General features: G+C 41.9%; 1 protein-coding gene across 1 annotated transcript; it reads left to right on the top strand.

The window, feature by feature from the left end:
- Positions 1–2,601: 2,601 nt before the first annotated feature.
- Positions 2,602–17,873, top strand: SLC30A10 (solute carrier family 30 member 10). The gene is made up of 4 exons (XM_024750492.1): positions 2,602–3,241; positions 3,915–3,989; positions 10,225–10,464; positions 17,303–17,873. Exons 1-4 carry the CDS (start codon positions 2,602–2,604, stop codon positions 17,800–17,802), a joined length of 1,455 nt encoding a protein of 484 aa, XP_024606260.1. The 3' UTR covers positions 17,803–17,873.
- The last annotated feature ends 4,212 nt before the right edge of the window (positions 17,874–22,085 follow it).

Here is a 22,085-nt window from a genome sequence, read left to right on the forward strand (position 1 = left end):
TTTAGACTTCCTTGAAGTCAGGAACTAGGCCCTGGGCAGGGCACTACGCTTCCTCAGCCGCTGGCTTTCTAGTTCCACTGACTGCCTTCCCGGGGCAATGACATAATTCTTCTTATATGCCTTTGGTTAGGAGAATGACTGGGCAACAGACACAAGTGATATATTTCTGCTGTTCTCAGGTTTTTCTTGCAGTTGTGAATGACAGAGAAATGCAATCAGCAGGGACTGTGTTAACGCTGTCAAGCGATCTCCGAAAGGCCTTTCTCTCTTATTTTGACTGCTTGGCTTTCTGTCGTAGGTTACATGTCTCAGGGGTTTCATAGTCTGCAGTACTTGGGCATAGCTTCTTCTTGTATGAGAATGTGTCATCTGTGGCTCAATAGCAGTTTTGTTACACATGCTGTATTACTAATATTAATACTAATATTAATACTATAATGTGGCCCTTTGGACCACTTCGTTCTTCCCTTCTCTTGCCCACTTTCTTCTTCATCCCACACCTTCTTTTGCTTCCTGTCTGCTTCTTCTTTTTTATTTTTTAAATAAGCAGTTAACATTTATTGAGTGCTTACTATTATAATCTGATACAATAGCAGTTATAATCACTTTACACCTATTAACCCCTTCAATCCTCACAACCTTATGAGAGGGCACTATTATTACCCTCATTTTGCAGTAGTGAAAACAGGCCCAGACAATTAAGGAACTTGTGCAAGACCATTCAGCCTCAAAACTTTCATCAGCCTATATATCTTTACTGCTTTTTAGGTTTTGATCATTTTAATACTAATTTTTGAAGAAGACTTTAGTTATTGATTTATTTTTGAAATAACGGTGGTGGTTTTATTTATTTTTTAATTTTATTTTTGGCCGCGCCATGGGGCATGCGGAATCTTAGATCCCTGACCAGTGATCGAACCCGTGTCCCCTGCATTGGTAGCACGGAGTCTTAACCACTGGACCTCCAGGGAAGTCCCTAGAGAAGACTTTAAATGATCAATTTCCTCAAGTTCTCAGTGTAGGGGTATTTTCCTGGAGGTGGGAAGGGAATGCCTCACAGGGTCCCAGAATTTCGAGGCTCATCTTGTATAAGGTGGAACCCTCAGATCCAAGAAGTTTTTGCATCTTGTTAAGGACCCTTGGGGACCATTAAAAGACAAGATCATGCTTTATAAGGCTAAGGCAATGAATGGGACTAGAATTAGAATGTTCCCTGAATGGATTCTGTGGCTGTTTTGGAGTGAGACATTTTTATTCATCTCCAAGCCAAAAGCAGATGTGTTTTTTTAGGAATGGTTAAAGTTCAGGGGTTGGGAATGGGGGAGGGAGAAGAGAGATCATCAGACTTCACCCTCAGATCTTTTTCGGAATGAGACAAGAGTATAAAACCAAAACAAACCAATAAAGAAACCTGCAAGGTTCCTCCACCCCGGTCCCTGAACTGACCAAGAGCAAACACCCATCTTCAAGGACCCCGATCCTTGGTTTTTCCCCGAGTCCTGGAGACAGTCCTTTTCTGGGTAACGTTTACTTGGAACACAGCCTGTTGTCAACAGAAAGGCTCTATTTGGAATAAGCCTTCACGTAGGTTAGTCACTGAACTCTATCAGGTCATGCTGGGAGGGACCCATGGGGGTGAGGAGAGTATTCTCTCCAATGGAGAATGGAGACAAGTACAGAGGAAGCCAGCCTTGTTTTTTTTGGTGGCCAAGGGACCTGCACCTATGACAGAGAAACTGTATTTCTGAGAGCTGGGAGGGAGTGCCAGGCTCACAGAAGTGTGATCTGAGCTCTCCCCCAGGGCTGCCTGCAGTTCACCTCTGGAAGGTGACCTTGTGAGCCAAGTTCCTAAAGGCGGACAGGGATGATGCTGGGCCATGAGGGGGTGACAGAAGCGATAGTGTGCCCTTTATGAAGGCTGTGAGCAAGAAGAGAGGATAAAATAGCTACACCATGTGTGGTGTTGGAGTGGGAGTGCCAAGTGAGCAATCAGCTCCAACTTCGCAAAATGCAAGGCAGGAAGCACCCGGAAGGGCAGGGTGGGACGGGTCGGTGCTTCCAGCTTATTAGGGAATCTGTAATGAATCGGTGTCTGGGCACGTACGCGAAGGTGTTCACGTCCACCACTGCGAACACACCCCGCAGCAGTCAAGGTCCTTATCACTAAAAGCCGACAGTCACGGAACGGATGATTGGAGGGACTGGAGAAAAAGGGTCGTCGGGTGAACACCACTTGTGTTTAAGGGGTGTCTGTGACGGGTGCCATCCAGGCACGCACCCTCTTTTCGGCAGCTTTCCTCTCTGCCCACTTCCGTCCTTAGAAGGAAAGACACTGGCCCGTGGCCACGTGCCAAGGGAGGCCGAGCCGCGAGGGAGGGGCAGGGGTCGGGGAGGCGGCGAAAGGTCCCTTAGATACTGCCGCCCGGCCCTTCCTTTAGACTCTGGACGTGCGGGGACCGGGGCCGCTCTGCCTCCGCCTCCGCCTTATAAGAAGCCCGGGTGCCGGCGGGCAGGGCGGCCCGGGAGGCGGGGACCAGGCTACGGCGGAGTCCAGGGCGCCGCGCCCCGACCTGTGGCGGCGGGACGATCGGCCGGGCGGGGATGGGCCGCTACTCGGGCAAGACGTGCAGGCTGCTCTTCATGCTCGTGCTCACCATCGCCTTCTTCGTGGCCGAGCTGGTGTCGGGCTACCTGGGCAACTCCATCGCGCTGCTGTCCGACTCCTTCAACATGCTGTCGGACCTGATCTCGCTGTGCGTGGGGCTGAGCGCCGGCTACATCGCCCGGCGCCCCCGCGGGAGCCTGAGCGCCACCTACGGCTACGCCCGCGCCGAGGTGGTGGGCGCGCTCGGCAACGCCGTCTTCCTTACCGCGCTCTGCTTCACCATCTTCGTGGAGGCCGTGCTGCGCCTGGCCCGGCCCGAGCGCATCGATGACCCCGAGCTGGTGCTCATCGTGGGCGCCCTGGGGCTGGCCGTCAACGTGGTAGGGCTGCTCATCTTCCGGGACTGCGCCGCCTGGTTCGCCTGCTGCGGCCGCCGCCGCCACGAACAGAAGCGGCATCAGCAGCCGGCGGCCGGGGGCGGCCCTCGAGGCGTCTTCCCGGCTCCCCAGGGCGCCGAGGGCCGCTGGCACGCCGCCGCCCTGCCAGCCCCCGGCCGCGACTCGGCCGTGACCCTCCGTGTGGCCTCGGTGGACAGGAAGGACGAGAAGGGGGCAACCGTGTTCTCCAACGTAGCAGGTGCCTTTCGGTTGCATCTTCTGGACAGCGTTGCCCTTCCCTCCCCCGCGCGCCCGGTCCCTTCTTCCTCGCCCCACGCCCTCTTTTTACCTGTCTGCTTTAAAAACAAAAAAACAAAAAAACAAAAAAGCCACAACTATTTCCTCTGCTGGCCGGCTTTAAGTCTGTGCCGCTAACTGAACGTATTCCCCCGATTTCTTTTCTTTTTCCTCCTGGGTCCTCGGGCCCCCTTTGCTTCTTTTCCCCTTCCCCTATTCTCTTTGTATAGGAGTATTGATTCTTTCGGAAATCAGTTATTATTACTGGGCAACAGATAGCACTCCGCACCTCTCCCTCCTCCATTGGATACTATCTGCACTTTGTTCTTCTCCCTCCCCCTTTGCCCATCCGTCCATCCCCCTGGGAGTTATGGGTTTGGGGTTGGGGGTGGATTCCCACTGCCTCGTTTTTTGTTTGTTTGTTTGAACTTGAATGAAAGTGTGAAGGAAGTCCAAAGGTGAATCACAAGGCTGATTTAAAGGCCAAAATGTGCCACTCTGGGCTGTGTGTTTGGAGAGGTGCGGGGGCTGATGAGGTAGTGGGCTTTGAAAATAATGAAACGTTTTTTTGAGTCCATTGGTTCTTTTTGTTTGTAGAACTTATACACAACACAAGGTTTCTTCTTTGAATGCAGGTGATTCCCTGACTACGCAGAATGAACCAGAAGAGACTATGAAAAAGGACAAGTCCGAAGCCCTGAATATCAGAGGTAGGATTGACCTGGGGTCAAGCTGAAATCCTTTTCAGTGTTACACATGGACTGGGCTGGACTCTTCCTTTCTGTTTGCCTTTTCATAGGTGTGTTAGAGAGTAGGCTGGTTACATGCAGAGACTATTACCTAGATCTCTTGCCTAATCACGGCATCGATTCTGGGGGAGTCAGAGTTGCTAATGATTTATCCTTGCTCCACTTAGGCCCGTGCTCACGCTGCCTGCTCCAGAGTCTCACAGATCCCTGGCATGCTACTGCTTGATTTTGCCCGCCCGTGGATATTGCTAACATAAAATGCAGCCTGTTTGAATTGGATATCATTTTGATAAAGGTTGGAAGAGAGTAGGTGGGATCTATCCAAGGTTACGCCCCAAGTGACCTTGCTGACTGACCCTCATTGCCTCACTTATTTTGGTCAGAAAACTGCTCCTGAGATGGTCTGTTGGTTCAGTTGAGTTTCCACCTCAAGGTCTAAAGAAGGGGTTCTGGGGAGACAGAGGAAGGCACATCACTTGCATCCCTCCTACCATGCGCTCAAGGTCACAAACCCAGGGCAAAGTTGAGCCCTGGGAGTTCAAAAGTGGGTTTCTCACCAGACACCAACATGGTACAGTACATCTCCCCTTTCCAACTTCTTGGGCACAGATTTTGCTTCAGAGCGATTCAAGAAAGCCCAGTTCCCAATCTGATGGAGAATTTCAACAAAAGTTATGCAGCCCTTTACCTTTAGATGGTTTGAGGAAGCCTGAAGTGGGGCTTAGAGGTAAATAATACAAAGAAAAACAAATAATGCAGGAAATGCCTTCATTTCTGAGAGTCTCACATCTGTTTTACAAAGTGATACCCAGAATGAATCTGGAGGGAAAATCAGAAAAGAACGACAGCAGCACATGAGCTCCTAAAAATTTCTAAATGAATCAGTTAAAAAAATTTAACTGCAACAGGGAAATTCCTAAAAAACATGGTGGTGAATCTTTTTGGAAAGAGGATCTGTGATGAAAACTCATAATCCTTTAGTTTATCCTTTTTTTTAGGTTCAGTTTAAATATAAATATATAGAATATATATGTTATTAATATATATTACATATGTAATATATATTAATAACATATATATTCTATATATATATTTAATGGGTTTTTAAGATGGAGTTCACCATCATAGCACTTCACCTTTTCAAAGCACATTCTGTTTTTTTATTCTTTCTTTAATTGAGATAGTATTGGCATATAACACTAGTTTCAGGTGTACAACATAATGATTCGATCTTTGTATGTATTGTGAAATGATCACCACAGTATAAATATAAATACATGAATAACAGTGTCTGGTTAGCATCCATCATTATGCACGGTAACAATTTTTCTCATAATGAGAACTTTTAAGATCTACTCTCTTGGCAACTTTCAAATATATGGTACAGGATTATTTTTTTTCTTATTTTCTTTATTATTATTTTTAATACACATTTATTGGAGTATAATTGCTTCATAACACTGTGTTAGTTTCTGCTTTATAACAAAGTGAATCAGCTATACATATACATATATCCCCATATCCCCTCCCTCTTGCGTCTCCCTCCCACCCTCGCTATCCCACCCCTCTAGGTGGTCACAAAGCACCGAGCTGATCTCCCTGTGCTATGCAGCTGCTTCCCACCAGCTATCTGTTTTACACTTGGTAGTGTATATATGTCCATGCCACTCTCTCACTTCGTCCCAGCTTCCCCCTCCACACCTGGTGTCCTCAAGTCGATGCTCTATGTCTATGTCTTTATTCCTGCCCTGCCACTAGGTCCATCATTATAGTCACCCTGATGTCCATGGCATCTCCATGACTTATTTATATTATAACTGGAAGTTTGTACCTTTTGACTCCATTCACCCATTTTGCCCACCCCTCCACCACCTCTGTCAACCACCAATCTGTTCTCTGTATCTGTGAGCCTTTTTTTTTAAAGATGCCTCATACAAATGAGCTTGTTGATTTTGCTGCTCAAGGAGACGTTTGTCCAGGTGCAAGTACTGCAGCAAAGGGTCCCAGGTCCCAGCCTGTCTCACCACCATTTAAGACATACATATAGTGGGGTGAGGAGGGCTTAGGCAGGCGGATCTGGTTTGAGTTCTGTCTCTGCCTTCCACTAGCTATGTGACCTTGGGCAAGTAACGTTCCCTCTTGGACCTTCAGTTTCCTTATCTACATAAGGGAGATAATAGCAGTGCTGACATCTCTGTGTTGTTGTGAGAGATACATGGCTGATGGGAACAGCACAGAGGATTCACATAATGAATTGCCTTCCCATCAGTTCTGTGCACTTACTTCTCAGTGGGTTTTTAGACGTTGTTTCACGTCCTCTATTTTTTTTTAATTTCTACAACATTTTATTTTTATTATAAATTATATATGCATAGTAAGTGACACCTCAAATTTCAGCTAGACATAGAAATAACAAATAAAACATCTTTTGACTAGCATGATAATAAGACATTATCCCTGAAAGTCTTTGAGATGGCAACATGCAACACGAATGTATTCAAGATAGTTGAGTCACTAAGTTTCAGAGCTCCAGATTAGGTCATATTAATTTCCAAGCGTTCTACTGACTCTGTTATTCTATGATCCTGACAGTTAATAGCAAAAAGCAAATCATGGCAGTATTTCAACAGTTTATCCTGCCACACACACACACACACACACACACACACACACACACACACACCGGCTTTGTTTTCGTTAGATGTTTATACACATTTTTTCTAGTATCACGTCCTCTTCAGAACTAGCCTCTTCGAGAAGTGAGGCCGATACTATTCTTATTCCCATTTCACCAGTGAGACTCTTGCCGCTCAGAGAGGTTGACTTTCCCAAGATCCATGACTCACAGAGACTGTCAGGTCTGTGACTCTAAATGTAGCGCACCCGTCTCCCATGTTGCCTGACAAGCACATCCTCTTCTGCAGCCTCCTTTGAGTTCTCTGCTTGGAACACCTTTTCTCTGAGTTTCTCTGCCTGGAACTATTGCCTTTTGAAGCCTGTCTCCTCTTCAGAGTCTTGCCCATGTCTCGAGAAGCCTTTCTTGAGATTTCTCATCACAGGGAATAATCCTCCCTCTGGAAGTTACTGACGCACTTATCCGGAGCCCTGCCAGTGGACTGAGGTCCCCAGAAGATCATGACCATCTTTGCACGGAAGGCCAGAAAACACACCGCAATATCTCAGGAATTTAGTGAAATGAAGCTGTAAGCAGTTTTTCAGACTGAAAGTCACGATAGTTTGGGTTGTAAAATCAATTTAGTAAAGTATGATCAGCATTTTGAAAACTAACTAGGATTGAATGAAATAGAATAGAAAATAGTAATAAGTCCCACGTAAGGATAGGTTTTGTTTTTTCGAGAAACATTTGTTTCAGTGTGTGTTTGTGCCTGGGCTAGGATGCAAAATAAGATTCTTACTGTGGATTATGTGAAAAATAAGTGTGAACACTCTTTTATATAATTCTTAGGGTCCGGTAGTGAGATTTCTCAGAAGGAGAACTTGAAACTGGAATTTAGGACTTCGATGGGGCAGGATGCCCAATGGTTCTCTAGTCATACTATGGAGATTTATATCCCCACACGAACACTTTGTAGCTGTGTGCTCTTGGATAAGTTACTAAGCTACTCTGTGCCTCCGTTTGCTCATTTGTAGAGTGGAGAGAGTAACCACTTTAGAGAGTCCTTAAGAGGACTTAATGTGTAAATACATGCAACATACAACAATGTCTGGTACATAGATGTTAGCTAGCATTACAGTTATTATAATTAAGTAAAAGGCAGAAGGCACTCTATGTCGCGGGAGTTATGACTGACCAACCAGAAAACTGTTTTTTTTCGAGTGCCTAGATTGTATGCCTCCAGTGCTAAAATACAAACAAAGGAAATGCAGGGTACGACCCTCACCTTCATGTTACTTAGTCTAATGGAGGAAACGAGGCTGACATCCATGAAAAAGAGAATAACAGATGGTCTCAGGCTGTGAAAATGATGTCGAGTGCGTATAGGAAATGTTTGGTCTTCATATTTTTATGGTAGTATTTTGTACTGTCCTGGAGAAGGTTAGAGCTTTGATCTTCAGTTCCTCCTGGAGAAACAAGCTGTAGAGACCAACTCTTGGGAACATGTTGAGTTTCTCTTTTTGGCTGAGGACAGGGACTGGGGAGTAAGAAGCCCCCATAGGGGTGGGGTGGGAAGAAGGGGGCATAGAATTAAAAAATGGGACTGGCTTCCCTGGTGGCGCAGTGGTTGAGAGTCCACCTGCCGATGCAGGGGACACGGGTTCGTGCCCCGGTCCAGGAGGATCCCACATGCCGCGGAGCGGCTGGGCCCGCGAGCCATGGCCGCTGAGCCTGCGCGTCCGGAGCCTGTGCTCCACAACGGGAGAGGCCACAACAGTGAGAGGCCCGCGTACCGCAAAAAAAAAAAATGGGACTACTTAATGTATTTATTGAATCGGGACCCTATTACCATAAGTAAACACTCAGCCAGAAGGAGATGTGGGGATTCTTTTTATTCTTGTATTTTTTTGGTGGCGGGGGGAGGTTGCCACAAACTACATTTAGTGTGTTTACAAAATGCCATTCGACCTATGATGCTACTCAGAATCTTAGAAGTGCTGCCAGGAGGAAGTAGCCTCTTCTAAGTGAAACTATTCAGTTGCAGCCATGAGTGAGTTGTTAGTATTTTGGATGATTATTAATTCTACTGAGTGAATCTCGGATACATGGAGGGTTAGTCCATATACTTTCTTCTAGAGCAGCGCCTTGAAAACTTTTATGTGCATTTCAGTCACCTGGGAATCTTACTAAAATGCAGAATCGGGGCTTCCCTGGTGGCGCAGTGGTTGAGAGTCCGCCTGCCGATGCAGGGCACGCGGGTTCGTGCCCTGGTCCGGGAAGATCCCACATGCCACAGAGTGGCTGGGCCCGTGAGCCATGGCCGCTGAGCCTGCGCGTCCGGAGCCTGTGCTCCACAACGGGAGAGGCCACAACAGTGAGAGGCCCGCGTACGGCAAAAAAAAAAAAAAAAAAAAAAAAAAAGCAGAATCGATTTAATAGATAAGAGGTGGAGCCTGAGATTCTGCCTTTCTCAGAAGCTTCTAGGTGATGTTGGTGCTTCTGGTCTGCAAACCATACTTTGGAAAGAAAGATTCTGATGTTGCTTTCTGTAAAGAAAAAACCTTTGTGTTTATACTTTATAATCCTAACAAATCTCCACTCCATTCACTAAATCCCAGTTCAGTCTGTGTCCAACAAACAACTGGACACTTAGATCTTCTTTAGAATTACATGCTTTCTGTTTCATGACTGAAAACTTTCGAAGTGGTTCCCTTAAGTAAAGGCATCCACAATTTTTGTTATTATCTGTAGAATTTAAATGTTATTTTATTGTTACAAAGGGCTCTTTATTTAGTGGGAATGTTGCTGGACACTGTGGAGGACCTCTTAAACCAAAGGCAGTTTAAGTGACCACAGGCTAAGTGAGAAGTAGGTAAATGCATTTAGGGAAGGGGAAAATGGATCAAGGTAGAGGGAAGACAAAGAATAAATAAATATAAATATTATATTTATCTGTAACAAACCATAATGGAAAAGAATATGACAAAGAATATGTATACCTGAATCACTTTGCTGTACACCAGAAACTAACACAATGTTGTAAATCAACTATACTTCAGTTAGGAAAAAAAAGTTTGGGAATTCCCTGGTGGTCCAGTGGATAAGACTCTGTGGTTTTACTGCCGTGGGCCTGGGTTCGATCCCTAGTTGGGGAACTAAGATCCCACAAACCACGTGGCATGGCACCCCCCCCCAAAAAAAAGAAATGTTTGAAACAATTGAAATCACAGACACCTGTCTGAAAGAAAAAGGAACCATTTGCATAGCGTCTGTTTCCGGCTTGGTGCCCTCTGATGGGTGGTAGGTGGCAGCAATGTGGCACCTTGAACTGGCACAGTCCCTCTTCCCGCAAGTGTCTGCGGCTCAGAATCTTCCTAGGCTGTTCCAGGTTCTCTGGGTCCTGGGATGGTGGCCTGAGGTTTTGTTTTTTGTGCAGCAGTGGCCGTTGTTTTTTGCTTTCAAATCCAGCCTGCTGCTCTAACTGAACAGAGAACAAATAGCAACAGGTATTCATAGACTTGGGAAGCCAAGTCAGTGAGTGTCACGTGGGCTTTATTGGTCTTTCTTTCTTCCCCGCAGGGGTCCTTTTACATGTGATGGGAGATGCCCTGGGGTCGGTGGTTGTGGTGATTACGGCCATCATATTCTACGTGCTTCCCCTGAAGCATGAGGACCCATGTAACTGGCAGTGCTACATTGACCCCAGCCTGACTGTCATCATGGTCATCATTATTTTGTCATCTGCCTTCCCACTCATCAAGGAGACTGCTGCCATTCTGCTACAGATGGTCCCCAAAGGCGTCAACATGGAAGAGCTGAGTAAGTCATGCGATTCTTATCTTGAACCACTGCCCAGTGACTGTTCTTCAGGCCAAAGGGCCAGCATTATTTCAGAGCAGTGTTTGATTTCTGTCTCCTGAAATACTTTAAATCACAAAGCAATAGAGACATTCTCACATGTTTTGTAGATGACTGCTGCTACTAAGATGACTCACAGCTCTGAGAACCAAAGGTCCTTTTTAGCCCATCATCCTCTGACTCTACTGCAAAGTTTTAAGAATGTGTTGCTTGGGCAATACCTATTCCTGGGCTATTTATTTACCTTCATGTCAGAGATTTATTCTAACTCAGATAAGGCCACTCCATCCAGGACTTGATTTTTATTCCCCCTATTCTGAAAACATGAGTCATTCCTTCCTATTCTAGATCCTGCTTTTTAGTTAACTAATTCTTGTGGGCACACAAGTCACCGTGTGTCCTATAACACAGTAAAATGGACCATATTTAAATTCACTCATTCAGTAGTGGAATCTGTTTCTTTGCTTTGCTCAAATAGGTCAAACTCTCACTTGAGTTTATGTGCATCTGAGGATAGAACGTTTTTATAGACTTTGTAGGATGTCTGAATGGGAACTCTCCAGATGTTGGTGAGAAACTGTGCAACTTTAGTTCTAGTGTTTCTAAATGGAGATGAAGTTTTTATAGGAAAAAAATTTTTTTCATGAATATTTGCTATTATTCTATCTATCATTACTTCATCAGTGAGCCAGTAAACATGAACTATAGCCCAGGCCCACTATGCAGCTGAAAGTTGGAAGACCTTATTTCATGACAAATAGCTGAAATTAGATTTGATAGGTCTTAATATATTAAACAGCCGTGGATAGCCTTTCCCCCTACAGGCATGATTTACAGTGTGACTCTCCTGCATGCCTACTCATTGCCCAGTGCTGCAGGCAGAGGACGACAGAGGTAAAAGAGGCTCCGAGGAGCAGATATACCACATCATTTTCCTTCCAGGGGCTTGTTTGCCAATGGAAAAAACAAAAGAAGCATATACAAAGCAACTTGTGATATATATTGGCTTATATTGCCTTTTAACAAAATAATGTAGATATATTGAAAAGCAGATATTAAAAAAATTAAAGTGTAATAACAATAGGAACACTCTTATGATACTTATTACATGCTAGGTAATATTGTCCAAATGCTTTACTTATATTAACTCATTTTAATCCTTAAAATAAACTTATGAGGTACTGTCATTATCATTCCTAATTTACAGATAAGGAAACCGAGGCACAGAGGGACTGGGTAAATTTTACAAGGTCATGCAGGTAGTAAATGATTAGCTGGGATTCAAACTCTAGCTGGCTACAGGTTGTTCGTCATCACTGTTCAATACCATCTTTCTAAATACATACTAATTTTAGAAAGTATGGAAAATATAGAAGAGCCTAAATAAGAAAATAGAAATCTCTCATAATCCTACCACCCAGAAATTACCACTCTTAATATTTTATGTCAGTCATTCAATAAAACAAGACTTAATCTATCTAAAAAAATCATTTTTGTGTGTGTATATATACAATGATGTTTCATTTTTTTAAAAAAAGAAAGATAAGCAAAATAAGAAGACAGAGAAACACGTAGCAGATGAAGGAGCAAAGTAAAAACCCACCAGGCCAAACAAATGAAGAGGAAATAGGCAGTCTACCTGAAAAAGAATTCAGAGTAAAGATAGTAAAGATATCCAAAATCTTGGAAATAGAATGAAAAAAATACAAGAAACATTTAACAAGAACCTAGAAGAACTAAAGAGCAAATAAACAATGGTGAGCAACACAATAAATAAAATTAAAAATTCTCTAAAAGGAATCAATAGCAGAATAACTGAGGCAGAAGAACGGATAAGTGACCTGGAAGATAAAATAGTGGAAATAACTTCTGTAGAGCAGAATAAAGAAAAAAGAATGAGGACAGTCTCAGAGACCTCTGGGACAACATTAAATGCACCAACATTTGAATTATAGGGGCCCCAGAAGAAGAAGAGAAAAAGAAAGGGACTGAGAAAATATTTGAAGAGATTATAGTTGAAAAATTCCCTAATATGGGAAAGGAAATATTCAGTCAAGTCCAGGAAGCGTAGAGAGTTCCATAAAGGAAAAATCCAAGGAGAAACACACCAAGACACATATCAAACTATCAAAAATTAAATACAAAGAAAAAATATTAAAAGCAGCAAGGGAGAAGCAACAAATAACACACAAGGGAATCCCCATAAGGTTAACAGCTGATCTTTCAGCAGAAACTCTGCAAGCCAGAAGAGAGTGGCAGAACATATTTAAAGTGATGAAAGGGAAAAAACCTACAACTAAGATTACTCTACCCAGCAAGGATCTCATTCAAATTCAACAGAGAAATTAAAACCTTTACAGACAAGCAAAAGCTAAGAGAATTCAACACTACCAAACCAGCTTTACAACAAATTCTAAAGGAACTTCTCTAGACAGGAAACACAGGAGAAGGAAAACACCTACAATAACAAACCCAAAACAATTAAGAAAATGGTAATAAGGGGCTTCCCTGGTTGTGCAGTGGTTGATAGTCCGCCTGCTAATGCAGGGGACAAGGGTTTGTGCCCTGGCCCGGGAAGATACCACATGCCGCGGAGCGGCTGGGCCCGTGAGCCACGGCCGCTGGGCCTGTGCGTCCGGAGCCTGTGCTCCGCACCGGTAGAGGCCACAGCAGTGAGAGGCCTGCGTACTGCGCAAAAAAAAAAAAAAGAAAGAAAGAAAAAGGTAATAGGAACACACATATCGATAACTACCTTAAATGTAAATGGATTAAGTGCTCCAACCAAAAGACATACACTGGCTGAATGGATACAAAAACAAGACCCATATATATAATGTCTACAAGAGACTCACTTCAGACCAAGGGACACACACAGACCGAAAGTGTGTGGATGGAAAAAGATATTCCATGCAAATGGAAATCAAAAGAAAGCTGGAGTAGCAGTTCTCATATCAGACAAAATAGACTTTAAAATAAATACTATTACAAGAGAAAAAGAAGGACACTACATGATGACCAAGGGATCAATCCAAGAAGAAGATATAACAATTGTGAATATTTGTGCACCCAACATAGGAGCACCTCGATACATAAGGCAAATGCTAACAGCCATAAAAGGGGAAATTGACAGTAACACAATCATACTAGGGAACTTTAACACCCCATTTTCACCAATGGACAGATCATCCAAAATGAAAATAAATAAGGAAACGCAAGCTTTAAATGACACATTAAACAAGATGGACTTAATTGATATTTATAGGACACTCCATCCAAAAACAACAGAATACACTTTCTTCTCAAGTGCTCATGGAACATTCTCCAGGATAGATCATATCTTGGGTTACAAATGAAACCTTGGTAAACTTAAAAAAATGGAAATCGATCAAGTATCTTTTCCGACCACAACGCTATGAGACTAGATATCAATAACAGGAAAAAAACTGTAAAAAATACAAACACACGGAGGCTAAACAATATACTACTAAATAACAAAGAGATCACTGTAGAAATCAAAGAGGAAATCAACAGATGCCTAGAAACAAATGAGAATGAAAACATGACGACCCAAAACCTATAGGATGCAGCAAAACCAGTTATAAGAGGGAAGTTTATAGCAATACAGTCCTACCTCAAGAAATAAGAAAAATCTCAAACAAACAATCTAACCTTACACCTAAAGCAATTAGAGAAAGAAGAACAAAAAAACTCCAAAGTTAGCAGAAGGAAAGAAATCATAAATATCAGATCAGAAATAAAGGAAAAACAAATGAAGGAAACAATAGCAAAGATCAATGAAACAAAATAAAAACTAAATAATAAAACCTTTTCCAGGCTCTTTGAGAAGATAAAGAAAACTGATAAACCATTACCCAGACTCAACAAGAAAAAAAGGGAGAAGACTCAAATCAACAGAATTAGAAATGAAAAAGGAGAAGTAACAACTGATGCTGCAGAAATACAAAGGATCATGAGAGATTACTAAAAGAAACTCTGTGCCAATAGAATGGACAACCTGGAAGAAATGGACAAATTCTTAGAAAAGCACAAACTTCCAAGACTGAACCAGGAAGAAATAGAAAATATAAACAGACCAATCACAAGCACTGAACTTGAAACTGTTCTCAGTGGTGAAAAAATGAAACTATTTCCACTAAGATCAGGAACAAGGCAAGGCTGCCCACCCTCACCACTATTGTTCAACATAGTTTTGGAAGTTTTAGCCACAGCAATCAGAGAAGAAAAAGAAATAAAAGGAATCCAAATCAGAAGAGAAGAAGTAAAACTGTCACTGTTTGCAGATGACATGATGCTATACATAGAGAATCCTAAAGATGCTACCAAAAAACTACTAGAGCTAATCAATGAATTTGGTAAAGTAGCAGGATACAGAATTCATGCACAGAAATAGTGTAGCATTCCTATACACTAATGATGAAAAATCTGAAAGAGAAATTAAGGACACACTCCCATTTACCATTGCAACAAAAAGAATAAAATACCTAGATATAAACCTACCTAAGGAGACAAAAGACCTGTATGCAGAAAACTATAAGACACTGATTAAAGAAATTAAAGGTGATACAAACAGATGGAGAGATATACCATGTTCTTGGATTGAAAGAATCAACATTGTGAAAATGGCTCTACTACCCAAAGCAATCTACAGATTCAATGCAATCCCTATCAAACTACCAATGGCATTTTTCACAGAACTAGAACAAAAAATTTCTATGGAAACACAAAAGACCCTGAACAGTCAAAGCAATCTTGAGAAAGACAAACAGAGCTGGAGGAATCAGGCTCCCTGACTTCAGACTATGCTACAAAGCTACAGTAAACACGACAGTATGGTACTGGCACAAAAACAGAAATATAGATCAATGGAACAGGGTAGAAAGCCCAGAGATAAGCCCATGTGCATATGGTCTCCTTATCTTTGGTAAAGGAGGCAAGAATATACAATAGAGAAAAGACAGCCTCTTCAATAAGTAGTGTTGGAAAAACTGGACAGCTACATGTTAAAGAATGAAATTAGAACACTCCCTAACACCATACACAAAAATAAATTCAAAATGGATTAAAGACCTTAATGTAAGACCAGACTCTATAACACTCTTAGAGGAAAACATAGGCAGAACACTCTATGGCATAAATCACAGCAAGATCCTTTTTGACCCACCTCCTAGAGAAGTGAAAATAGAAAAAAAAAAATAAACAAATGGGACCTAATGAAACTTAAAAGCTTTTGCACATCAAAGGAAACCATAAACGAGATGAAAAGACAACCCTCAGATGGGAGAAAATCTTTGCAAATGGATCAACTGACAAAGGATTAATCTCAAAGATATATAAGCAGCTCATGCAGCTCATTATCAAAAAAACAAACAAACCAATCCAACAATAGGCTGAAGACCTAAATAGACAATTCTCCAAAGAAGATATTCATGTTGCCAACAAACACATGAAAGCATGCTCAACATCATTAATCATTAGAGAAATGCCTGGTGGAGCAGTGGTTGACAGTCTGCCTGCCGATGCAGGGGACATGGGTTCGTGCCCTGGTCCGGGAAGATCCCACATGCCGTGGAGTGGCTAGGCCCATGAGCCATGGCTGCTGAGCCTGCATGTCTGGAGCCTGTGCTCCACAACGGGAATATGCTAACACGTATATATGGAATCTAAAAACAAAAAAATTTCTCAAGAACCTAGGGGCAGGACAGGAGTAAAGATGTAGATGTAGAGAATGGACTTGAGGACACGGGGAGGGGGAAGGGTAAGCTGGGACGAAGTGAGAGAGTGGCATGGACACATATACACTACCAAATGTAAAATAGATAGCTAGTGGGAAGCAGCCGCATAGCACAGGGAGATCAGCTCTATGCTTTGTGACTACCTAGAGGGGTGGGATAGGGAGGGTGGGAGGGAGGCTCAAGAGGGAGGGGATATGGGGATATATATACGTATAGCTGATTCCCTTTGTTATACAGCAGAAACTAACACAACACGGTAAAGCAATTATACTCCAGTAAAGATGTTAAAAAAAAAAGAGGAAAGAATGTCATACCACATATACATTCTAGCTATTTGCTTTTTCACTTAAAAATACATTATATACACTTTCTCATATCCTTAAATATGCAACTTACTTTTTCACAGCTGTATCATATTCTATCACATAATTGATTTAACGATTTCCATTTTTTTTCATTAACACAAAAAGCATTGTCCAAGCCATTCTTGTACATAAATATTTGGTTATTTCTTTCCGTTAAATTCCTAGTGTTAGAATTGCTGGTTGAGGTTTTTGATCCACATTGCCAAATCCCCTTTAAAAAAGGCATCCTACTTTATATTCCCACTCCAGTCCATCAGAGCGTCAAATGCCTTGTAAACTCAACCACCCTGGGCATTTTGTGGGGAGGATTGTTATGAAACTTATTTTCTTGAATTGCCTTTTTTTTTTTTTTTTTTTTTTTTGGGAGAGGGGGCCTTCCACACAAACCCATGTCCCCTGCATCAGCAGGCAGACTCTCAACCACTGCGCCACCAGGGAAGCCCCTTGAATTGCCTTTTATGGGCTAACAGTGTATGGTAGAGGAATTCAGAGAGGAAGAAGATTATGGGAAAATGTATGGGAAGATGTAGCCATATACGGTACAGCTATTTTGCTTCCTGTTATTCTTAGTAACTACATCATTCTGGTGAGAATGCTTAAGGGGACCCTATTCTCCCATGGCGGTTCCATGTTTCAAATGGAACCTTCACCTTGGCTATTGTTTTCTCTCCCCTATTCTAGTGAGCAAACTCTCTGCCGTGCCCGGAATTAGCAGTGTCCATGAAGTTCACATCTGGGAACTTATAAGTGGGAAGATCATTGCCACTCTGCACATCAAGTATCAGCAGGATGGGGGAGATCAGGATGCCAGTATAAAAATTCGAGAAATCTTCCACAACACAGGAATCCACAATGTGACCATCCAGTTTGAGAAGGTGGACCTGAAGGGGCCCCTGGGGCAGAAGGACTTGCAGCTGCTCTGCAGCTCACCCTGCATCTCCAAGGACTGCACCAAGCAGCTGTGCTGTCCCCCCGGGGCACTGCCTCTGGCCCATGTCAATGGCTGTGCCGAGCACAATGGCTGTCCCCCACTGGAGTTGTCCCGGAGTGATGGCCTTGAGAGACGACAAACAGCAGAAGTGGCTCTTGAAGTATCTTTGGAAGGTTGTCTGAGTGACCATGGACAAGCTCTTAGCAAATCTCAGGAGGACTCACGTTATGTCAACAGCACACATTTTTAGTTTGGTGCCCACATCAGTAAGCTGTATAGGCGAGGCACTTTGGAACCACTAGCTGGGCTTGTGGGAAGAGATTTGTGGGTCATAGACTCTGATCACACTCACAGTGTGCACACACTCTGTGTTCAGTAAGGGTTTTGGCTGTTTGGGATGTTAGTTGAACTTGTCTGTTAATTTTTGTGTGACCGAGAACCCTTTTACATTATCCTGGGTGTTTCATGCTGCTCTTCAACAGTTTTGTGTGAACATTTATTTTCCGAAGCAAATGCACTAGTATACATATCAGGGACATTGAAGGCTGGGTCTCAATAATTGTGGAAACAGGATTCAAAGTAGTTTTTGTTTGGGATTGCTTAGAACGGCTAGCTGGCTCTCAGGTGAGCTCATAGCCAAGCACATCAAACAAAAACTTAAGAACCATAATAGCTATATTCTTTTCTATTCCACTGGGAGATCATAAAAGAGGAAAGTTAAGTAGTCCTATAACTGCAGAAATTTTTTTCTTTGACTAATTTTTGAATAAACGTAAAACGAATACCTAGTAAGGTAGAAAATATTCTCAGAACATTAGAGGATGTCAGGTTTATTGGGGGTGGGGAAAGGCAGGAAGAAAATGCATTTTGATGATTTCTTCATTTTGAGAGGTAGAGAGAAAAAGACTTTCTGCTGTGAACTGAACTACAGCTATAGGATGCTTCAAATGTTCAAATACATAAGATGCTTTTTTTTTCACTTGGAAGTGTGGGAATATTTCTACTCCTTTAAGTATGACACAGTACCTATATACTGTCTTTTAGAGTCAGTCTAGTTAGGACTGTTTTCATTTATTGCTTATTAATGATTTACTTATTTGCCCAAATTTCCCTTCAGTCTTCTTTTATATGATCACATTGATCTATGTAGCATTTACCAGGAGAAAATGAGTATTCTCGGGATAGGAGAATATATGGCATTGAGTATGCATTCTTGCCCAAAAAATAAGCTAGATTGACTTTCCTTTAATTAGACATATTTTAAGGTATTTACTATAGTTGCCAACTAGTAATTTGATGGAAAAGTGTATGTCCAAGGGAGAAATGAGAATTAAATTGCTGCCTTTAATGTGTTTCAAGGAGCTTTTACCTTTTTCTTTTATGTCTCTTGACCCATATTATCAAGTTCAAATACATCTATTAGAATCTGATTTTCGTTCCATGTACTGGAGAAACATCTGACATGAATTTAACAAACTGTTTAGGCAGCAATATTTTCACCAGAACAATCTCAAAATAAGTATAAGAAAACGAGAGGTGACTCGCTAAAGAACTAGAATTTTTTTTTTTTTTTTTTTTTTTCGGGATTTTTTTTGCGGTACCCGGACCTCTCACTGTTGTGGCCTCTCCCGTCGCGGAGCGCAGGCTCAGTGGCCGTGGCTCACGGGCCCAGCCGCTCCGCGGCATGTGGGATCTTCCCTGACTGGGGCACGAACCCGTGTCCCCTGCATCGGCAGGTGGACTCTCAACCACTGCTGCCACCAGGGAAGCCGTAGAATCTTTTTTGATGGGTTGCAAAATTGACTGAAAAAGATCACCCCTCAGGCTGTAAGCATTGTCTGCGCAGTTTAGAATCTTCACAGTTCTCATCAGAAATGCTGGATTGGGAACAGAAAAAGCACCCACATTTTTCAACACAAACACCATTTAAAAAACTGTGTCTTAGTTTTAAGTTCTAAGGCTGAAATAAAGAAGCAACTGTGATCAGTAGAATAGGAAAATTTTTATTCCTTGAAAATTTATTATCCGAGTTTAAATTGGCCATGAATTAGGTAAATAGAAAAATGCCTAAATATGTTTTTATCCCTAGGAGTTTATTAAGCATATATACTTAATAGTATTATATAGTATTATAGCTATTATATAGTATGTACTTAATAGCTAAAATGGGGGTAGATATAAGGCAATATTTTTACTTTTAATATTAAAAGCATGGCATGTACTCACACAAAACAGAGGATTCTCTGTGAAACTCACCACAGTAAAATGTGGACCAAATTCTCTTGTATAAATGTTGGTTGAGATACACTGATTGGAGCCAAAGAAGAAATGTCTCTCACTTCCAGATTTGAAGGTCTAATTTGATTTCGTATCATTCTGCTTTTATTAAAAGGGAAAAATTATAATTTTATAGTTTTTGTGTAGCTGGGTAAAGGAATGCATATTAGTTTACATCCAAATAATGTTCTTTAATTAATCTCTAAAGTATTTTTCTGGAAAGGAAAAGGCTAATTCCAACATAATTAAATCTAACCTCAGAAAATTATCTCGATGGACATTTATGAACATACCAAATTATGAAGTGCAGTCAATGTGAAATAGTACCTTTTGAAGACAGTTGGGCTCGGTGTGTTTAATAATGTCCAAACAAGCTAATTAAGTGCAATATTTTTCTATCGGGTTAGGTGCTTGCATTTGCCACTCGGGCACCGTGATGCCTGCTGTATGGTGTTTTTACTCGGGTTTTACTCTCCCTTTAGTTGTCCTGCATTTTAATTCTCCCAAGGAAACACAAAAATTTTCTTTTTTCCTTTGAATGAGCCCTGCAAAGTGGCAGTGGTGCCTAAACAACAGTGCTTTTTTTCCTGAGATTACAAAAATACTGCTACTCAGTTTCGCGTTACTGTGTGCATAGGTTAGTTCCAGAAAATTCTCTCTCTTTTTTTTTTAAGGAACTGAAAATAAGTTTTTAAGAGTCTAGGGAATCCTCTGGGTGTCAGATCAGGACCAGCCATCAGGTATTCTAACCTGGGGATGAGGGATAGCCTCCTATTTCTATGGAAAGAGTCCTTTCCGCATTAGTTCAGCACCAGCTATAGGAAAAACTAAGTCTACTTTTATTTTCCAACTTTCAACTCTGTTTGTGAAAATAGAGGTTACGTTTTTTATCATGATATTTGTCCGTTATGAATACCCTTGGGGCTACCAGGTTCCATTGTTGACAGAAAAAAATATTATTCTTTTAATTTTTTGATCAATAAAATAGGGAGACATTGAGGAATAATTTAGAATACTCTCCATGTTTAGTTACTTTTTTTCCTTCTTTCTTTCTTTTTTTTTTTTTTTTTGCCACCAGCTGGCCAAACTCTAGTGGAGGTAAATCAGGAACTTCAAAGTTCAGTAGGAATGGGTGCTTTGAATGTCAAAGAAATCACTGGGGTAGATTTTGGATTGTAATAAACTGCCTTTTGAGGTAGCAAGAGCTTTTGCTATGCTTCTTCAATCTCCTTGTCCTTGACATTTGAACTGGCTAACTCCTTGTTGTGTGGGGCTGTCTCGGCCTTGTAGGATTTTTAGCAGCATCTCTTGGATTCTACCCTCTAGATGCCAGTAGCATTCCCTCAAGTTGTGACAACCAACAATGTCCCCAGACATTGCCACAGGTCCCCTGGGGAGCAGAATAGCCCCTAGTTCTGAGCCACTGACTTAACCTAAGGGTCCTTGAGGGATATTGTTGATGAAAGCCCTTCCAGGGCCCAATAATCCTTTTAATATAATCACTCTGAAGAATTTGCTCTTTAAAAAAATATTTTTAAAGGCTAGAAAAAACTATTTATAAAAATACAGTCGTCTTTAGAAGGGGTTACATCAGCACAATTGATTCTTGGAGTTAAGGTGTTTAATTTCCTACCAATTTTAAACTTGACGATATTTTTTTGTTACTGGTTTCTGACCAACAGCGCATCTTAGTGCTATGACAAATTCGGATGTTAAAAACATTTTTTTATTGTTCATGACTCACTTAATCCTTTGCCAAATCATATCCGTTTTTTTCCAAGAGTACAAAATACATTTCCTGTTTTTAAATTACCCCGCGTGTAATGTATCTTCACACTCTTGCAATTAAAGATCGCAAAAAAGACTGGTATAAAAAAAACGACGAAACGCAACCTAATCTGGGTTTCTAATTTAGGCTGAGTAAGCATGCCTATTGTATAGCCCTTGTCGTTCACTTGATAAATGGTCACCTATTTGTGCTTCTGAGTGTATTTACATGTGATTAGCCACAGGAATGAAGCTGTTGAATCGGGGAAGTAGCTGCTCAAATGGAACTTGCCTCAGACCCTAATCCTCACTGTAATCTCAATGTTCTTATGAATTTGGGGTTTAGCTAATGAAAATGTGCATTTTTTTTCTGGAACTTTTCAGGTGTTTCATTCTGGACTTTTTTGTTTACGTGGAACTTTTCTTGCTTATTGCTAGATGGATCAGTGGGCTCCTCTTGGTACAAAGCCAGGCCAGAGACACTGAATC

This window comes from Neophocaena asiaeorientalis, unplaced genomic scaffold (assembly GCF_003031525.2).
Source record: "Neophocaena asiaeorientalis asiaeorientalis breed wild unplaced genomic scaffold, Neophocaena_asiaeorientalis_V1.1 scaffold430, whole genome shotgun sequence".
In the NCBI taxonomy this organism is placed as follows: domain Eukaryota; kingdom Metazoa; phylum Chordata; class Mammalia; order Artiodactyla; family Phocoenidae; genus Neophocaena; species Neophocaena asiaeorientalis.